Source organism: Gekko japonicus, unplaced genomic scaffold, assembly GCF_001447785.1.
Source record: "Gekko japonicus isolate JY-2015 unplaced genomic scaffold, Gekko_japonicus_V1.1 scaffold508, whole genome shotgun sequence".
Lineage (NCBI taxonomy): Eukaryota > Metazoa > Chordata > Lepidosauria > Squamata > Gekkonidae > Gekko > Gekko japonicus.
Genome location: NW_015164679.1, coordinates 788,772 through 808,452, shown reverse-complemented (window position 1 = coordinate 808,452; position 19,681 = coordinate 788,772). Strand labels below are relative to the sequence as shown.

Below are 19,681 nucleotides of genomic sequence, written 5' to 3'. Positions count from 1 at the left end.
CACCTGGGTGGTGATGCTGAGCCTGCGTTGGTGGCCCCTTCCCTGCCTGTGTAATGGGATGCTTTGCCCATTAACTGTGAACATGCAAATTAGGACAATTTAACTATTGTGCAAAAGGGATACTTCATTGAGGACCATACAATAATCAATAGAAGGAGCAGAATACATAGAGGAGTTTCAAATGCTGGTCTTAAAATCAGGGCTGGTTCCAGGTTTTATGGGCCCTGTCTGCCCACCACCAGCCCCCTCAATACCTTTCCATACCTCCACCTGCATGCCCCCCACTTCTCCCACTCATAAGCCCTCCTGCTGCCCGTGCTCAGTTGCCTGCACCACGTACACGCCCTTTCCCCAGCAGCACTGGCCGGTGCATGCAGCTGGGAGCACTGCTGTCATGGCCACCAGTAGCTTTGCCAGTGTGCACCACATGCCTTTCTCCAGTGATGCTGGGTAACTGGGAGCATGAGTGGCAGAACAGTTCGAGCAAACAGATGGTGAAGGGCATGTAGATAGATGGCAGGGAGGTGGGGAGGGGGGAGTCAGCAGCAGTGTGCCCCACCAGGAGCCCTGGGCCCTGGCAGCTGCCCCACTCAGGGTGTGCTGACGCCAGCCCTGCTTAAAATTATTTTAATTGCTATTCCTTTTAGGTCACATTCCTGTCAAGATACACAATGTCAAAAGCTGGACACACGGTTGGCTTCAGCAGAACAATCATATTCTGCCTTTCTTACTGGCTACACCGGAATGCTTTAATCGACTCTATAGTATTTATGAGTTTTAATTAGATAGTGAGGCTTCATACAATATATGGACTGCATGGGACTAGTCCTCAGAGACGCAGTACCCTTAATGATGCTATTGTTCTGCACCTTGCAGCTTAGTTCATATTACTTATGTTGTTCTTAGAAAATCTCCTCTTTTCTTGCAGCATAAAGATACCATCGTTCCTTACCTTCTCCGGCTGTTGAGGGGCCTTTCCAAAGTGCAATGGATAGAAGAAAGCAATTCACGGAAAGGCCGAGGTGACACTTTAACTCCTTTTTGTCAGAAGGAAAATAGTTGCCAACTGTGCCCTCTCTTTATGTGATGTATAAAAGTCATTCTAATGCTGTTCCATTAGAACTCTTTGAATACTGAGATAAGCACGTCCAGATTTCATTTGTAAACTGGGACACACACCTCTCCCTTGATTTGTAATTTGGTTGCTGTTGGAAAAGGGGAGCGATAGATTAAGAGTGGCGTTGTCAACTCTGGATGGGAAATTCCTGGAGCTTCGGGGGCAGAGCCTGGGGAAAGCAATGTATGGGGAAACTAAATTTTCACTGTATTCCAAAAATGCCGTGTGTATTCTATTTGTTTAGCTCTTCATCTTTCTTTAATATATATGGGAATACACAGGAATTAACAAGTGCTGCTATTGGTTCATCAGAAGCATCGGTTTACTTGAGGTATCCTTCAGGAATTCTTTCATACACTTGGAAACCAAGTAGCTCCCACGTGGCTGGGAGACAGATTCCATTGCATGGGCGGTGGCCCTTTTATGAGCATCTGCAATGGAATTGGCACCCCCACGTGTGGCAGGATGTGGATTCTACCCACCTGGTAGGTTTATTTAAAGGTTCTCCCAGCCACATGATAGCTGTTCCCATATAAGTGGTTTCCGTGCATGTGGCAGAATATCTGGAGGGCACTTGTGTCTGTAGTCTTACTGGACAGAACCTACAGTATGAACTGTTCTTATGTGTGCTGTGCATTGGCCTGTTGAGAACCTTATGCTGGCTGCACCATTAGATGTTGATGAGATATAAAATGTAGCAACTTGCAGCATTTCAGAGCTGTTGCTGCATAGTCAGCAGCCAAAACCATAATCCTGTTGTCTGTCTTTCGTGCAGGCCTGCTTCCTGTTGCAGAAATCTTCAGCTTTTGTTTGGTGACCCTGTTATCCGATGTTGCCTACAGAGATGCTGTTCTTAGAGAGCAGGTAGAACTCATTGGGCAGGTTTCAATATGCAGTGTAATAGATGCCAATATGCCTCAGTTCTTAAGATCAATGTTTACCTAAACTAAAGGAGTGGAAAGCGTGATGCTACTGCAGTCTCAAAGCACTAAGCCATGCAAATGCTTATAGAGCTGGATAACTTGCGTTATCGACAACTATAAAGGATCCCTAAAAACATTTATTGACTGATTTGTAATCTTCTTCCTCCAAGAAGGTTATTGTTTAACTCACACTATCTGCAAATGCTTAAATCAGAGTCTAGAGTAAATCCTTTGGAATGTGCTTCTCACTAAGCTAAGAAAAACATGCCGTAAAGCACATCTTAAACCTCTGCACCCAAGCTTGTATAGGGGCCGTTCTAAAATACTTTATGTTCTTTCTTTTTATTTATTTATTTATACTTTCAGCTTGCTATACCGCCCTAACCCCGGAGGGTCTCTGGGCGGTTTACATATATAGTGGTTCTAATAACCCTTAATCCCTAACTTGGGCCACATGATAGGGGTGGGGCAGCCTACCAGCACCCAGGTGGAGACCCTTGTTGTTGCTCCGGCGTGGCTTTCTTCCAGGCGATCTCTTGGCATTTTTGCAGGACGACTGTTGTCGGCGAGACCGCACAGGCGCACGACTACATTTCTAATATTATTTTTCTCTGGGGGGCAGTTCCTTTAAGCAGACAGCCTCTTTACTGCATATAAACGTGCTTCCATATAAATTTTCACATATAGGTTCTTCAGAGCGGGTGGTGGCTTTGTGATAGTACTGTGCAAAGTGCCTTTCTAATGGAGGGCCCCCGTTCTTCCATTAGAGATACTTCTCTGAGTTCGCTAATCACTTTACTTCAAGCTGCTCCTTTTGTTTTCTGTGAGCTGCTTTGAGAATCTGTTTTCCATCTGGAGAAGCAGGATGTAAATGTTAGAATTTAAAAAAAAATACAAATATTTCACAGGGACCCAGAGTAATGTATTGCTCTTTTTATTACAAAAAAAGCAAAAAGTTATTACAAAAAGGAATATTTTGCAATGGGTACTGGTACTTTTGATAAACCTTTAAAATATATATTTTGCCATATTGTTACAAACTAATCTGTTGGAACCAGGGGGTTGAAAAATTCCTTAATGGGTCATCAGTGTTAAAATTCCTCTCTTTTTCAGGGTGAGCCATTCTCTCTTGGAGGAAGAGGGCACGCTTGCCTTCTTACCTCTGAGCAGAAGGAACAATCATAGCAAGGCCTATTTTCTGTTCAAACTACATTTGTAGGGATTTTTTAGGGAAACCACAAAGCAGGTCATCCATCATATTTTCTGCCTGTGAACTGAGAATTGGAAATATTGGAACATGTTTTCCTTATGTACATTTGCTCACCATAAGATAAACTATTTCTTTTTTGTTGTGAGTATGAATTATTGTTTAAATAAAGAGATAAGAACATAACTTAAGTGGAGTCCACCGGATCAGAACACTATTCTGTTTCACATGGTGGCCAACCAGTTGCTCTGTAGGGCCCACAATCAGGGCATAGAGGCTGAGGCCTTCCTCAGATGCTGCTACCTGGCTCTGGTATTCAGAGATTTACTGCATCTGAATTTGGAGTTTGTCTTAGCTCACCATAGCCAAGTAGCCTTCAATGGACCACTTCTCCATGATTCTGTCTAATCCCCTTTTAAAGCCTTCTGTGCTCATGGCCATCACTGCTAGTTAATTTCACTGAGACAATACATATATTTGGATTGTGTGTATTGATGTAAGGGCTGTCCTTTGTGTCCATTTTCCAGTTTTGAGTCATAAATTATTGGTTATAAGATACTTGAATCACTGGAGATGAAAATGGTGCTTTTTCTGTAATGCCACTGCCTGTGAATTCTTATTAGTTAAAAAAAAGATTAATTCATTTTAAATATTAAAATGTAAATTGGTTCAACAGCTATAATATACAAAGCTGCACATACAACTGGAAACTTTAAGCTTCCATTCTGTCACCCTGTAACATATAATTCATTCATTCTGCATGAGGGTTTTACAAAGGTCTGTCTTGATTATTTTAGGTTTTAGAGGCAATTTTGCAAGTGATGCAGGTCCTGCTGGGAATGTGCCAGTCTCCGCAAATCCAGGATAAAGGTATGGGAAACTCCGTTCCTGTTGCTTCTCCTCTTTCATTACAGTGAAGGGCCTTTTTTGTAGAAAAAGCCCAGCAGGAACTCATTAGCATAATAGACCACACCCAACAGCAGAAACTCATTAGCATATTAGGCCACACCCCTGACAACACAGCTCATTAGCATACTAGGCTGTACCCCCATGTTACCAGAAGTGTGGTCATCCAGCCACACCCACCTTTTGCTTGTTATTCTGTTTACCTTTTGTTGTCAAAACCCAGGGCTTTTTTTAGAGCAGGAACTCCTTTGCATGTTAGGCCACACACCCCTAAAGTAGCCAATCCTAATGAGTTTCTGCTGTTGGGCATGGCCTATTATGCTAATGAGTTCCTGCTGGGCGTGGCCAACTCGGGAGCCAGCCGGAACTCCGTTCCTGTGCGCTCCTGCCCAAAAATAGCCCTGACAGTGACTATAAAACTCAGTTACTTTTTCTGTTTCTCGCTCTTCTATTACCTTCACATTGTTGCATGATAAAAGACAGTGTTCAGCATCTGCAATACAACCCCCCCCCCCCCAAGGTGTTTGTATTTTTGAATGAGTGAGTCTTCCAAGTCAGGTTGATTTTTGCGTGTTTCCCTCTGTGATGTATAATGACAGTAATACTTTCAGCAACTGGCATAGATGTTTTCCAGTTGGGGAGCAATAACGTTAATAGAAACAAAACTTAAACGGCCCGCCTCTGTTTTCCAGAATATTTATGCAAGTATGCCGTGCCATGCCTGATTGGAATTTCACGAGCCTTCGGACGCTACAGCAACTCTGAGGAGTCCCTGCTGTCAAAACTTTTCCCTAGAGTTGCTCCTCATTCCCTCAAAGCCCCAAGTGAGCTAGACGGTATTCGCAGGCGCTCTTTTAATGACTTCAGATCAATACTTCCACACTCTCTACTCTCCGTCTGTCAGGAAGGATCCTTAAAGCGGAAGGCCAGCAGCGTTTCCAGCATCACTCAGGTTTGCCCAAACACATCCTCTGAATAAGATCACAACCATAGACCTGGATTAGTTATTTTCAAAATGACTTACGGGTTGACTTTCAGTTTTTAATTTACATTCATAGGATTATGCTGTCATCAGTGAATATGAGCAGATCTATGTGGCTGTTTGTAGCCACCTCCAATGTTCCCTCTAAGCTGTGGAGTCCTGTGAGCAAAATTCTACTTGGTGAGCTACTGGCATTAAAGCTGCGAGCGAGCCATTTGGCCACTGCATACACCAGTCTGCTCTGGAGCCATTCGTCCTGAGCCAAGACAAAAATGTGTGAGCCGGAGGCTAAAAAACTGTGAGCTGGCTCACACTAACTCAGCTTAGAGGGAACACTGGTCACCTCCCCAGAAACAGTTGTTTTTGGTGTAAGCTCCTGTGTGGAGGAACTTAAGACAAAAATATCCGTGCCCTGAACTAATCAGAGGGAGAAAGCAGTTAATATTTATTGTCGGGCGTGGATAGAAAAGCCTCTGATGATACTAGGAAACCAGCCTACTCCAGTACAGCTGTGTGTAGGATTTGCGATGGGGTTCGTTTTAGATTTACCCCCCCCCCAAGAAATTAGAGGAGGCATTTTGAGTCCCATTCTGTTTAAATTATAACGTGCAGGCCTCGTTCTAATATTTGCTGGTGGATTAAAATTATCTTGATTACGAAAATTAGGGCCTATTGATAGGTTTCTGGAAATGGTTAATGGTAGTTTTGTTTGGATTTGTGGGATGGGGAATAAATAAGTGCTGGGCCTTGTTGATCCATTCTGAATGCAGTGCTTTTCTTTGGTGCAAGAAGCCCTCCCAGAGAGGAAGGTTCCTTTCGCCGGAAGGGAACATCACCGTTAGAATGTATCCGAGGGGTCCGACCCTCTGAGCCCCAGCCAAGTGAAACGTGCCACTGTGTTGTGCTTGTCTTCATGTTTCAGGTCAGCCCTGAACGTGGAGTTCCTCCTCCCTCTTCCCCTGGAGGATCTGCACAGTATTTTGAAGGTAAAGTTTTACTCTCTAGTATAGGATTACTTAGAGTAGGGTTTCAGAGGGTAGCCATGTTGGTTTGCAGTAGAACAGCTAGATTCAAGTCCAGAAGCCCCTTAGAGACCAACAGGATTTTGAGGGTATAAGCTTTTGAGAGTCAAATCTCCCTTCTTCTGGTATGTATCTGAAGAAAGGGAGCTTTGACACTTGAGAGCTCATACCCCAGAAATTCTGTTGGTCTCTAAGGGGCTCCTAGAATCCAGCTGTTAAGGTTAGGGTGTAAAAAATAATAATCTTTGAGTACAGACCTCATAGATCAGCCCCACATGAAACAGTTTCCATAACGAACACTCTAGGATGAAGAAGACGAGTTGGTTTTTATGCCCCACTTTTCTTAGAGAGCCAGTTTGGTGTAGTGGTTAAGTGCGTGAACTCTAATCTGGGAGAACGGGGTTTGATTCCCCCCTCCTCCACTTGCAGCTGCGGGATGACCTCGGGCAAGCCATAGTTCTGTCAGAGCAGTTCTCTCTAGGACAGTTCTCTCAGAGCTCTCTCAGCCCCACCTACCTCACAGGGTGTCTGTTGTGGGGAGGGGAAGGGAAAGGAGTTTGTAAGCTGCCCTGAGACGCCAAGTGAAAGGCAGGGTATAAATCCAATCTCCTCCTCCTCTTCTCCTTCTCCTTCTTCCCCCCCCCCCCCAAAGGAGTCTCAGAGTGGCTTACAGTCACCTTCCCTTCCTCTTCCTGCAACAGGCCCCTCATGACGTTGGTGGGGCTCAGAGAGTTCTGAGAGAACTGTGATTGGCCCAAGGTCTCCCAGCAGGCTTCAAGCGGAGGAGTGAGGAATCAAAACCAGCTCTCCAGATTAGAGTCCGCCACTCTTAACCACTACACCATGCTGGAGAAAGGTGTTAGTGTTGACCATCTTTGCTCTTGGACACAGATAGCGTCATCTTACCAGCTGTCACACTGAATCTGTGATGGACATTGCTTTGCAGTATCTGAAACCACAATTTATCCATCTATGTTCAACAGGAAGGCCATTGCTGTAGCCCATTGGTGCTGCTTACAACATACTTTACACTAATCCTGTGCTTGCTTACTTGTGAGTAAGCCTCACGGAATGCAGTGGGGCTTTCTGCTGAGTAACAATGCGTAGGATAGCATTGCATGGCAGCAGTTGCAGGAATATTTCCTTGAAAGTAATCCTCTCTGGCATCAGTTGGGCTGGCTTCACAGTGAACCGGCTCAGATGGCAGGATCTATTTCCATCATTTGTGGGTCAGGAGAGGCATATGCACTAAGAAATCTTTCATTCCCTGCTAGCTTAGTAGCAAAGATATTTTACTGTAGTAGGCAAAGCATAGTTCAGAAGATTAAGGGAAATCATCTAAAAATGAGACAGGATTATATTTACTGAAATTTCAGATGAGATATGGCGGGTCTTTTACAGTTACAAAAGTTGAACAGGAATAATCAGAAGTGGGGGGGGGAAGAACACGTGTGGCTTGTGGCAGCATGGAATTAAACCAGTTGAATCCTCAGGGGATACTTTGGTTGGATTCACTGGGGTTAAATGTGAAATGAGGCAGAGCCTCAGATGGTGATTTTTGGAGAATCAGCAAGTCCATATGGGAGCAGCAGCCTTCCAGTACATTAGATAATCATTCCCAATGGAAGTTAGTGATTTAAAATGTTGTTGAAACATGGAAACATAGACCCCCAAAGGTACCCCAAGGGTCATCTAGCCCAACCCCACCTGCACAATGCAGGAAATTTACAGCTACCTCTTCCACTCCCCCAGTGACCCTTGCTCTGGGGTGGGGGTGTTCAGCTCACTGTCTTTCTCCGTGTTCACAACCTACAAAGAAACTGAGCCAATTCTACCCACATGGACTTCAATCCAGCTGTCAAGGTTAAGTGCCAGTTGTGTTGGTTTTTTACCAGGTGGGCAATACGGTGAACCTTTTTTGAATGCATCTATTGCATTTTCTCCCCCTTAACCGACAAGCAGGTTCCTACCTACCTGACGGAAGCGCAGTGGATCCTGATTATTACTTCTCGACAATCAGTTCCAGCTTCTCAGTTTCACCCCTGTTTAATGGCATTAGCAACAAGGAGTTTAACATTCCATTAGAAATGCTTCGCCAGCTGTTGAACATGGTAGGTTACGAGCCATTTCAGAAATCATATAAACTCCCATGGCATTTAACATTCTTCTAGGCTAAGTAATGAGCAATAGTGAAACTGTCTTCAGTTAATGGTGCTCAGTTATGTACCTTTATAAGTGGTTAAAGATCACATTCATAGGAAAGAAAGGTACATTTGTTATGCATGGTTAAACTTAATATTGCCGGCAAAGTATCATGAACTAGATGTCAGGACTAGACACCCAGAGGCTGTGATTCTTTGTACCAGACTGCACTCATTCTGCCTGATCATGTGTCTTTCTGAGAATTTGCGGGCTTCCTTTGTTGCCCAGTTTTTGTCTTCTCCCCCCGACAAGTGTGCCAGCCATCTCCCTGACTTTCTGCTTTCTCCCCTTGTTCTTTGCTTCCCACTCCCTGAATCTTAGTGGTAGGCCGCTGCCACTAATACTTTCATAGTTTGCTGTTCTGTGAACTGGCTTTTCTACTATCCAGCTCTCAGAGCAGCTGGTATCCCCCCCCCTTCCTATTGCCTGGCTTTTGTATTCCAGTAGAAGACCAATCATCTAACATGCTGTAAGCAGTGGTTAAGAGGCGGAGCTTTGCTTTGCTTGCATTAATATATTGAGAAATGCATCCATTTGTAAAACCAACACAAACCAAGTAATCTGATGCAGCTTTTGCAATCTGGTTATCTAACGCAGTGGCATTTTTTTTCCTGTGCCCATTGCATTTCTGTTGTAGTAGCAGTACCTCCCTAGAGCAATATGTTTAATGTTTGACCTGTGTTTTACATCACTGACCATCATTTTAATACTGTGTAGTGTTTGATTTAATGATATGAATGTTTTCTATAGGGAATCCTATACATGCATACTTAGAAGCAAGTCCCACTGTGTTCAGTTTGTCTTAATCCTGAGTGAGCATTCACAGGACTGCAGTCCACATTGCATTTATAGAAACACTTTTCATAAAATGTCGTCAGTGAAAAACATCAGTGTTTTTGTGTCTCTAGGTAAAACAGATTGTTGGGGAAACTGTTCTGAAAAACTTAGATGTGGTTGTTGCTGAAGTTATTGAGGTATGTTAATTTTTCACTGTGTGAATTTTTTTTGAAGAATTAACAGGCGGTTTTCTATTGTAAACTGAAAGGGCATGGCTCCTGCCGACCTGGAGAGCCAGTTTGGTGCAGTGGTTAAGAGTGTAGACTCTAGTCTGGGAGAACCAGGTTTGATTCCCCACTCCTCCACATGCAGCCAGCTGGCGTGACCTTGGGTCAGTCACAAGTTCTCTCAGAGCTGTTCTCTCAAAAGTAGTCCTCAAAAGAGCTCTCTTAGCCCTACCTGCCTTACAGGGTGTCTGTTGCGGGAGGGGAAGGGAAAGGAAATTGTAAGCCGCTCTGAGACTCCAAGTGAAGGGTGGGGTATAAATCCAGTCTCTCCTCCTCCTCCACCACCATCACCACCTGATAATAAAAGATAGTGCTTACAGAAGGTTGCCCAACAGGAATATTAACAAAAATATGCAGGAGACATTTTATTTTTTTTGAAGAGTCAGAAATAAGGCAGAGGATGTGGAAATAAATGTTAAGCTTTAGTACAGGTATGGGATGTAATGGATGCCCCAAGTGAAAGGTGTACCTATTTCTAAAATAATGAAATACAATCAGAAGTCACCTGTTCTCTGCAAATTGTGGTTGACTATAGTTGGTATTGTTAGTGTTCTGATTTAAATGTATATACTTTTTCTCTGGTTGGAATTACACTGCACTAGACATTGTCTGGAGTGGGAATTTTGTACCTGAAGCTTAACAGAAGTCTTGACTAATAGGGCAATAGATGTGCGAAAAGGCATCGGCCTGTCTATACATTTTCTCTTCTCCTTCATCCGGGGAGCTCAGGGCAGCATGTATGATTCTCCCGTCTCCCATTTTATCCTTGCATTAATCCTGTGAGGTGGGTTAAGCTGAGCTTAGGTCAGAACCGAGCCTCTCCAACAGTTATATCGGCCATCAGCCTCTGTTATCGACTGCAGGATCAGGTTTCAGTCTAATGTTTTCAGCAGGGCTGAACTTTGCTATATGTGTGTTTAGCATCTGGAACAACTTCTGCTCCCCTCCCCCACCTGGTATGATTTTGGTTATAAAAATCTCAACGAAGATTTCCACCCATGTGCACCTGATGGCATGAGCTGTGATTTTCAGAAACCTTTGCTGGAGTAAGCTCGGTTAGTCTTAAAGGTGCCACTTGCTTCCCGTTTTACTTTGCTGCAAAAGACAACACAGCTGTCCTTTTGAAAACATATTCCTGCAGAAATTCAACCAAGGATTTTGATGTAAACAACTGTAAAATTGTTCTTTAAGCTGCCTCCAAGAATTTCAGTCAGTAGTCTGGGAACAGGTACTTTTAAATAAAATAAATAAATTCAATTATCTTCTTGGTATAAATTATATAATTTTTGTTAGCATTGGTTGATAGGGTAAGGTGGGCAGTAAACTTATTGTGTTCAGTGGATTTGTGTTGCTTGGTCTGATTGACATTCCAAGAAGAAAAAGGAGGGTTCCTGGTGTAAATGTCACCTTTTAAAATATGCTGTTCAGTTGACTTCTCAATAGAAATGCCGTATGTAACTACTAATCTTTTTTCCCCCTGTTAAATATTTTATAGGGAAATCCCCATGCAGATCTATGCTACAAAATGTTCAGTGACCCTCTTTACGTTGCCCAGTTTAAAATGCTGCGAGACACATTATACTATATGAAAGGTGGGATGTTTGAATTCATTTTCTAAATAAGATGAAAGAATGACAATATTTCTTGCATATTGTTCACTAGCTGTAAGATAAGATTTTCTAACAGCAACCCAGAGACAATTTTGTTGCATGTTGTATATTATCTTATTCTTACCCTGAGGCACTTGGGTGGCATACATTGTTCTCCCTTCTTCTGTTTTATCCTTAGAGAAGTCCCATCAGGTAAAGCTGTGCTGGGAATGACTGGCCCAAGATCAACCCACCGAGCTGTCCTTAGGGTCAAATGACAGGATAGATTCTTTAATGTGTTGCGTCCAGGTTTCCTGGCCTGAGTTGCATTTCCTGCAGCCACACAACAGCTGCAGGGAATGTCAGCTTAAAAGCCTTTGAGGGCCCAATTCAGCTCAGAACTGCAACATGGGAAGAGGGGCTTCTGCCTCCCACCCTGCACTGTATTCCCAAGCTGAAACTGCCCGAGGAGTGTGTATCTGCCCCAAGCCCAATCAGTGTTTTCAAACATTCCCTACAGCTGCTGTATGGCTGCAGGGAAAGTGAATGCGACCTGGGAAAGCTGGACCTGACTCTTTTTTGAAAGGTACCTTGTGGCTTGGCCCTTAGAAAGGTGTAACTCTGCTTATGATGGCACTGCCAGAGAACTTCATGGCAGAGTGGAAACTTGAGCTTGACGTTTGGTAGAGAGGAGTAGAAGTTTGTGCGATGCCCTGGAAAAAGAATTCTTTTTTGAACAGATGTTGGTGCTTTTAATGTTGTTCCTTGATCTAATATAACGGTTGGCCTTGATTTCTTCCTCCTTCTTCACCCTCTCAGACCTCCCAAACTCATTTGTGAAGGAAATTCATGATTTTGTGCTGGAGCAGTTCAACAGCAGCCAGTCAGAGCTTCAGAAGATCCTTCATGATGTCGACAGGCTACACAATGAGCTGAATCCCCTGAAACTGCGCTGCCAGGCCAATGCGGCGTGTGTGGATCTCATGGTGTGGGCTGTGAAAGATGAACAAGGTGAATGTTGCACGGACCATCTCTTCAAAACAAAACACCTGTTCTTTCTCCTTATATTTAGAGCATTTGTTCTTTCTACTTCTGCCTTGGATATTTGCCTGAAAGTATTCATTCTTTTTCAAGAATGCCGTTGACTAGTACTGTGATTTTTTTTTTAAGTGCATAAACTTTAGAATGCGTGTTTAAACGCATTCCCTGTTATGTGGCTTCACTTAGTGACTGAGCCTGCCTAATTCACTGGTGCTATCATTTTACTGGAGAATGAATGTATTCCTGGGTAATCCATTGCTTAAGCCATCAGGGACTTCAGTGATATTGAATGCAATTTGCGTGCTTGTATTTGTGTGCCTACAAGTGTCTGGCCCAGTCAAAGTTAATGGGCTGAAGCAGAGTTAATTGGATGCAGGCTTGCAACCATGATTTTCAGTGGCTTGTGACACATACATTTCAGTTGATAGATGATGTACTTGCTTGCTGTGGGGAAAACCAGTTCCACCAATTCTTCAGTGACGATGTAACAATTTGAGTTGCCCTTTTCTTACCAAAAAGCGAAACAAATCCAGTCCTTCCAAATGTCAAAGGCTGTTCCATTAATAATTTTTTGTTTTTTTTCTGCAATCAAGGGGCTGAAAACCTGTGCATCAAGCTGTCGGAAAAGCTGCAGTCCAAGACCTCCAGCAAAGTTATCATCGCCCACTTGCCCCTGTTGATCTGCTGCCTACAGGTCTGCCTTTGGAGAACCCAAGAAAACCATTTTTGACATTTTTATGGAATGTGTCTGCATGGTTATTGCAAGTTTTATTTCCGTTTTTCGTGTAGTTGGTGTCTCCGGCTTAGCTTGCATTATGTAGAAATGGTTAAGTCAAGGTGCTAGCTGGCTGTTCATTATACAGTGTTGAAACTAATGCCTCCATTCTGTCCAGGTTTACTTAGACACAAATCCTCTTGTTCTTCCATTGGCAGCTCAGTGGATTAGAGCTGTGCTGGAATGTGTACTTCAGTTACTTTGGAGCTACGCAAGTACTATAGATGAAATAGATCTAACTTCTTTGCTAAACAAAGAATTCAACTCTAGACAGTATGTAGGAGGGGTAGGCTACCTTTTCAGCTCAGTGTTGAAGAATATGTATGGAGGTGTTGGCCGAAAGGGGAACAGTAGTTGCACTTGGCCAAATGCATTGGCAACAAGCCAAGGCCCACCAGAAGTGCTGCTTGCAGCTCAGGATCCTTGGACCTGGTTGGCAGTTGTGTGGGTTTAGGAGATAATTCTGGGTTGGGAGGGACTGTGGCTCAGTGGGAAAGAATCTGCCTTGCCTGCAGAAGGTCCCAGGTTCAATTCCAGCCATGCCTTTAACAAAAAAAGAGAGCTGTGATCAGGTATTAAATGATGTGGAAATCATCTGCCTGGGACCCTGGAGAGCTGCTGCCAGTCAAAGTAAGCAGTAATGGCTTTGATAGACCAGTGGTCTGACTTAATCGGAGGCAGTTTCATGGGTTCAGATGGGCATATGCCATCCCCGTTGCCTGCTGCTGTCCCCAGTGGCGCTGTGAGTGCTTTGGGGGCTCTCTTTCTTGGGCTGAGAAGCAACCCTGCGTGCTGAGCAACAATGATCTGGTGGGCTGCTGTTCAGCATACGTGACGGGGGTGTGTGTGTGCCAGGTTTTAGAACACAGTGCGCGTAATGTAAAAACTAGCAGAACCTTTGGGAAATAAAAAGATATATGGGCATGGTAACCCTTTTAAAACCCCGCAGGTGTACTTTAGAGATAATGGTGGTGGTTAGGCTATAGAGTTCAGTCAGATGCTCCCACCTTCTTAAGCAGAGGAGGCAATGGACTGCTCGCAACAGTCCTTGATTTTTCTGTTGTTTTTTTCTGAAGAAGAAGCAGGAATGGCTTAGCTGCTGTGAATGATAATGGGCTGGAGAGCCTGAACTGACTTTGCTAATATAACAAGTTCTGATAAGATACTTTGAAAGTAGTCCTGACCAATGTTCCCTCTAAGCTGTGGAGTCTTCTGAGCAAAAATTCTACTTTGTGAGCTACTGGCATTAAAGTTGTGAGCGAGCTGTTTGGCTACTGCATACATTAGTTTGCTTTGGAGCCATCCTTCCTGAGCTAAGACCAAAATGTGTGAGCTGGAGGCTAAAAAACTGTGAGCTAGCTCACACTAACTCAGTTTAGAGGGAACACTGGTCCTGACCTGGATAGCTCAGGCAAGGCCAATCTCGGAAGCTAAGCAGGACTGACCCTGGCAAGTAATTGGAAGGGAGATCTCCAAGGAATACCAGGGCTCAGGACACAGAGGCAGGCTATCAAGCCACCTCTCTGAAAAACGTCCAAGCCTCCAATAGGGATCGCCAGAAGTCACCATGACTTCCAGCCATGCAAGCGCACACACAGACATGCAAAATACCTGCAGAAAACAAAACAAAAACAAAGATACTTTGAAGGTAGTAATATGTCTTTGAGTTAGTGTCCCAGCACTTCAGTTATTCCCCCCTCGAAACAAATGGAGCTGGTAAAAAAAGTTTTGCACTGTTTCTTCTCTTGCAATAAGAGTTTATAAGTGTTCTGCTTATTAGGGCACTTTAAACTGCATTTTCTTTGCACAATGTGGATCCAAAGCAGCTGACAACCCCCCCCCCCACTTAAAACAGCTGAATTTTAGAAATATTACTTAACCAATTCTCAAGGCAGAGCAGGTGACAACAGTATTGCCCTTGATGAAGACAGTGTCTCCCCAGACAGTCAGGCAGATGCTCTCTTCTGATGCTGATGCTTTGTCTTTCTGCTGTGTAAAATCCCCGGTCCTTTCTTCTAGGGTTTAGGCCGTTTATGCGAGAGGTTCCCTGTTGTGGTGCATTCCGTCACTCCATCTTTGAGAGACTTCCTTGTGATCCCTTCCCCTGTCCTGGTGAAACTTTACAAGTACCACAATCAATATCAGACAGGTACTGTACTTCCATCACAGTTTGCGGTTTGCTAATTAGCTGTCACAGACCTTTTTGATTACTGCAGTGCGTTCATTCCTCATGAGCCCTTGGTTTGTCTCCAAAGCTTGTTTTCCAGCAACATCAAGACATTTTAGCTATAGCTCCCCGTGCAAAGAGTATGTTTAGTTGGTTTCACCTGTGTACCTGTTGGCCTGATCTGGATGGCCTAAGTGAGCTTGACCTCACCAGATCTCGGAAGCTAAGCAGAATCAACCCTTCTTAGTATTTGGATGGGAGACCTCCAGGGAGGTCCAGGGTGGCTACACAGAGGCAGGCTACGGCAGACCACCTCTGAACATCTCTTGCCTTGGAAACCCCACGAGGGATTGCTGTAAGTCAGCTGCGACTTGAGAGCACTTTTCACCACCACCCCATACTGAGACCCCCGTGACATCTTCTGATCCCCGAGGACCAGGGCTATTTTTGGGCAGGAACAGAGTTCCGGCTGGCTCCCAAGCTGGCCACGCCCAGCAGGAGCTCATTAGCATAATAGGCCACACCCAACAGCAGAACTCATTAGGATTGGCTACATTAGGGGTGTGTGGCCTAACATGCAAAGGAGTTCCTGCTACAAAAAAGCCCTAGGTTTTGGCAACAAACAAGGTAAACAGAATAACAAGCAAAAGGTGGGTGTGGCTGGATGACCACATTTCTGGTAACATGGGGGTGCGTCCTAATGTGCTAATGAGCTGTGCTGTCAGGGGTGTGGCCTAATATGCTAATGAGTTTCTGCTGTTGGGTGTGGCCTATTATGCTAATGAGTTCCTGCTAGGCTTTTTCTACAAAGAAAGCCCTGCCGAGGACAATGTTTTGAGAGGTGCCGTGGGCTGCAGGGGAAGGGGAGGGAGAGATGGGAAAGTTTTGTTCTGCAGGTGCATCCAACCCCTTGTCTTCCCCTTTCCCTCCATTTTGTTCCAAAGGATAGCTGTGTTGCTCTGCAGTATAACAGTAAGGTTCGAGTCCAGTAGCACCAAGAATTGGTCTCTCAGGTGCTAGGTAAAGGTCAAGGTTTCCCTTGCTCGAAAGCCAGTCGAGTCCGACTCTAGGGTTGCGGTGCTCATCTCCGTTTCAAAGCCGAAGAGCCAGCGCTGTCTGAAGACGTTTCCGTGGTCTGGTGGCCGGCATGACTAGACACCGAGGCGCACAGAACGCTGTTACCTTCCCACCGAAGTGGTCCCTATTTATCTACTTGCAATGTCTTGCTTTCGAACTGCTAGGTTGGCAGGAGCTGTCAGGTGCTACCAGACTCTTAATGGCTCCATTTGTTTGTCTTCACCCTAGTGTCTGCTTTTGAACTGTAAGCTCTTTGGCAGCAGATGCCTGCCTTTTTTGTCTATGTACTGAACATAAGAACATAATAGAAGAAGATACAGGAAACCATGTTGGATCAGGGCAGTGGCCTATCCAATCCAACACTCTGTGCTACACAGTGGCCAAAACCCGGGTGCCATCAGTAGGTCCACCAGTGGGGCCAGAACTCTGGAAGCCCTCCCACTGTGGCCCCCCCAAGCACCAAGAAAACAGAGCATCACTGCCCCAGACAGAGTGTTCCATCTATACCTTGTGGCTAATAGCCACAGATGGACCTCTGCTTTGTACGTTTATCTAATCCCCTCTTGACGCTGTCTATGCTTGTAGCCGCCACCACTTCTTGCAGCAGTGAATTCCACATGTTAATTATTCTTTGAATGAAGAAGATAAGAACATAAGAGAAGCAGTGGTGCTGTAGAAATAATTTATATATTCTAATGTGTTTTGGCAGCACCGGTCAAAACTATATTGGCTAAAAGTTTAACAATAAAAACTATGTATTTGAGAAACAGGGATTTTTTTAAAAAGCTGATACCTTCTAGGCGGTTATATGTTTGTATTGCTCTGAAGTGCCTGGTGCACCAGTTTCGTGTGCACTTAAAAATAAGTTGCTCTGCATATACATCCAAGGCACAGCAAAGCACTTTGTCTCTGGCTGCCTTTTTTCTCCGCTTAGGTGGCAATGACATCAAAATCAGTATAACAAATGAACATGCAGAATCCACCGTAAGTGTAATGTCGGGGAAGAAAAGTCAAACCTCCATGTATGAACAACTTCGTGACATTGCGATCGATAACATCTGCAGGTAAGAATTTTGCTTAGACATGCAGAGATGTAACCTCTTCCAGGCACGATGAAAACAGCACTTTGTTCTAGTGGCATTGCTCTGGAGGTTGCTATTTTAGGATCTCTGTCCTACAACAGGAAATCTTCTGCTGACGTACGAAGGGAGTTGTTCCCATGCGTAAATAATTATTGTCTTCATTTATACCTTGCCTTTCTCCCCAAGCGGAATACAAAGCACCTTATGTTAGTCTCCTTTCCTCCCTTTTATATTCACAGTCACTCTGTGAGGTAGGTTAGGCTGAGAGCGCATGACTGGCTCAAGGTCACCCGGTGAGATTCTGTCACCAAACATGGATTTGAACCTGGGTCTCCCAGACCCTAGTCCAACACTCTAACCACTTCGCCTGCTGTATTTCAGTGGATTGCTACTGCCTCATTCAGTTTTCTTTTTAATAAACATATGAACTACTTAACAAACAAATCTCAATTATTACGTAGCATAGACTACCTATGCATTTCTGTGTGGCATCTTAAAGTATTGCGGCATAAACAGGACATTTATAGTTTACTTTTTAAGGGACTGCAAGACTTCATTGTTAGGGGTTTTTCCTGCAACAAGTACAGCTGTCCATTTGGAGTTTGTCGTGATCTTGGATCAGCAGTCTGCTTGTTGTTGAGGGCAGAATGTCATGTTTAGGAGGCAAAGGCTGCATTCAGATATCAAGATAAATGGGGACTTGTTTTAGCTATGGTTTGTGCAACAAATTGAATAGTGGACCACACATTACTAACAAATTATGGTTCATGTGCTTGCCTCCTCATAGGATTTATCCACTTGTTGCTGTCTCTGTTGCCAGTTAGCTGCAAGAGGAGGAGTGATCCAAACTGTGGTTTGTGAATTCAGACGTCTTAACAAACCATAGTTAGTACAAACTATGGTTAACAAACAAGTGATAAAACCTGGCTTGGTGCCTACCAACCCCAGTTTACTTGGACCACAATGGCATTCTGACATCTCAGCTATCTGGGATTTAAACAAGTCACAGTTTATAAAACATGGCTTATCACAACATCTGAATGCAACCAAAGCAAGATTCAGCTTTGACAGAAGATGCTCCTTTGCCTTTGGCCTTCCTGAGCTTTGGTCTGAATGGTGAGGGAACTAGGGCTAGCATATCAAGTACAGCTTGGGGGCTTTTTTACATAAGAACATAAGAGAAGCCAATGTTGGATTAGGCCAATGGCCCATCCAGTCCAACACTCTGTCACACAGTGGCAAAAAGTACCAGGTGCCATCAGGAGGTCCAGCAGTGGGGCCAGGACACTAGGAGCCCTCCCTCTGTTGCCCCCCCCCCCAAGCACCAAGAACACAGTGCATCAATTGCCCCAGACCGAGAGTTCCTGTCTATATCTTGTGGCTAATAGCCACTGATGGACTTCTGCTCCATATCCTTATCTAATTCCCTCTTGAAGCTGTCCATGCTTTTAGCCGTCACCACCTCCTGTGGCATGTATTGCAATCACATGTATTGCAATAAGAAGATGCAGGGTTCCCTTCTTGAACATTCGTAGGTGCAGCTTAACATTTGAACTGCTGACTCTTTCGTTTCAGGTGCTCATGATCACAGGCCAGGTACAGTTACTCATGGCTCAATCTCTTCAATACTGTAAATGTTACATTATGAAAACATGAGATGCAAAATGCTTTTTAAAATTATGGTTACATTCACCATTTCTTGCAGGTGCCTGAAAGCTGGGCTGACCATCGATCCAGTCATTGTTGAAGCCTTCCTAGCCAGTCTGTCAAACCGTCTCTATATTTCCCAAGAGAGTGATAAGTAAGTCAGCCTTGGGCAAGTACACATTGTTGTTTTTCCCTATTGACTTGGAACTCATTTGAAAGTTACTCTGTCCTGTTGAGAACAAATGTAGTGGTTAAGTGCGCGGACTCTAATCTGGGAGAACTGGGTTTGATTCCCCACTCCTCCACTTGCACTTGCTGGATGACCTTGGGCAAGCCGTAGTTCTTTCAGAGCTGTTCTTGAAAAAGAGCAGTTTCTGTCAGAGCTCTCTCAGCTCCACCTACCTCACAGGGTGTCTGTTGTGGGGAGGGGAAAGGAAAGGAGTTTGTAAGCCGCTCTGAGACTCCTTTGGGTAGTAAAGGGTTGGGTATATATCCAGTCTCTTGTTCTTCTTCGACACACACACAGGCCACTATAAAGGACTCAGAAAGAAATCTGGCGTATCTTGTGGACCTCTCATGAGATCACACACGGGAAGACCACAAGGTCCCCATGTCAGACTTGGCCCAGCAGTGGGCATGTACTCCCCCCCCCCCTTCATGTTTTTTATTCTTTTTTTAAAAAATTGGGCCCAATGTTCTCCCCAGAGGGACCCAGAGCTGCTTACATCATTCTTTCCTCCAGTGAAGAAAATAAATCTTCAGGAAGCTTTCAGAAGTGTTTAGATTTGTTAGATGTGAATAATTTGTAACTCTGCATATAAAATTGTACCGGCATGTCTATGCAATGTATAGTTGTCTTAGTTGTCTACAAACAAACAGC

The 19,681-nt window shown here is 44.3% G+C and overlaps 1 protein-coding gene across 1 annotated transcript in view; it reads left to right on the top strand.

Moving 5' to 3' along the window:
* Positions 1 to 19,681, top strand: part of PI4KA (phosphatidylinositol 4-kinase, catalytic, alpha) — a 113,219-nt gene that overhangs the window by 14,922 nt on the left and 78,616 nt on the right. Inside the window, exons 3-15 of the mRNA XM_015409297.1 lie at positions 929 to 1,022; positions 1,893 to 1,981; positions 4,045 to 4,117; positions 4,846 to 5,105; positions 6,058 to 6,121; positions 8,120 to 8,268; positions 9,268 to 9,333; positions 10,919 to 11,015; positions 11,832 to 12,023; positions 12,647 to 12,747; positions 14,848 to 14,977; positions 17,007 to 17,136; positions 18,860 to 18,955. Coding sequence (XP_015264783.1) covers positions 929 to 1,022; positions 1,893 to 1,981; positions 4,045 to 4,117; positions 4,846 to 5,105; positions 6,058 to 6,121; positions 8,120 to 8,268; positions 9,268 to 9,333; positions 10,919 to 11,015; positions 11,832 to 12,023; positions 12,647 to 12,747; positions 14,848 to 14,977; positions 17,007 to 17,136; positions 18,860 to 18,955 — 1,541 coding nt within the window. The remainder of the gene's footprint in view (positions 1 to 928; positions 1,023 to 1,892; positions 1,982 to 4,044; positions 4,118 to 4,845; positions 5,106 to 6,057; positions 6,122 to 8,119; positions 8,269 to 9,267; positions 9,334 to 10,918; positions 11,016 to 11,831; positions 12,024 to 12,646; positions 12,748 to 14,847; positions 14,978 to 17,006; positions 17,137 to 18,859; positions 18,956 to 19,681) is intronic.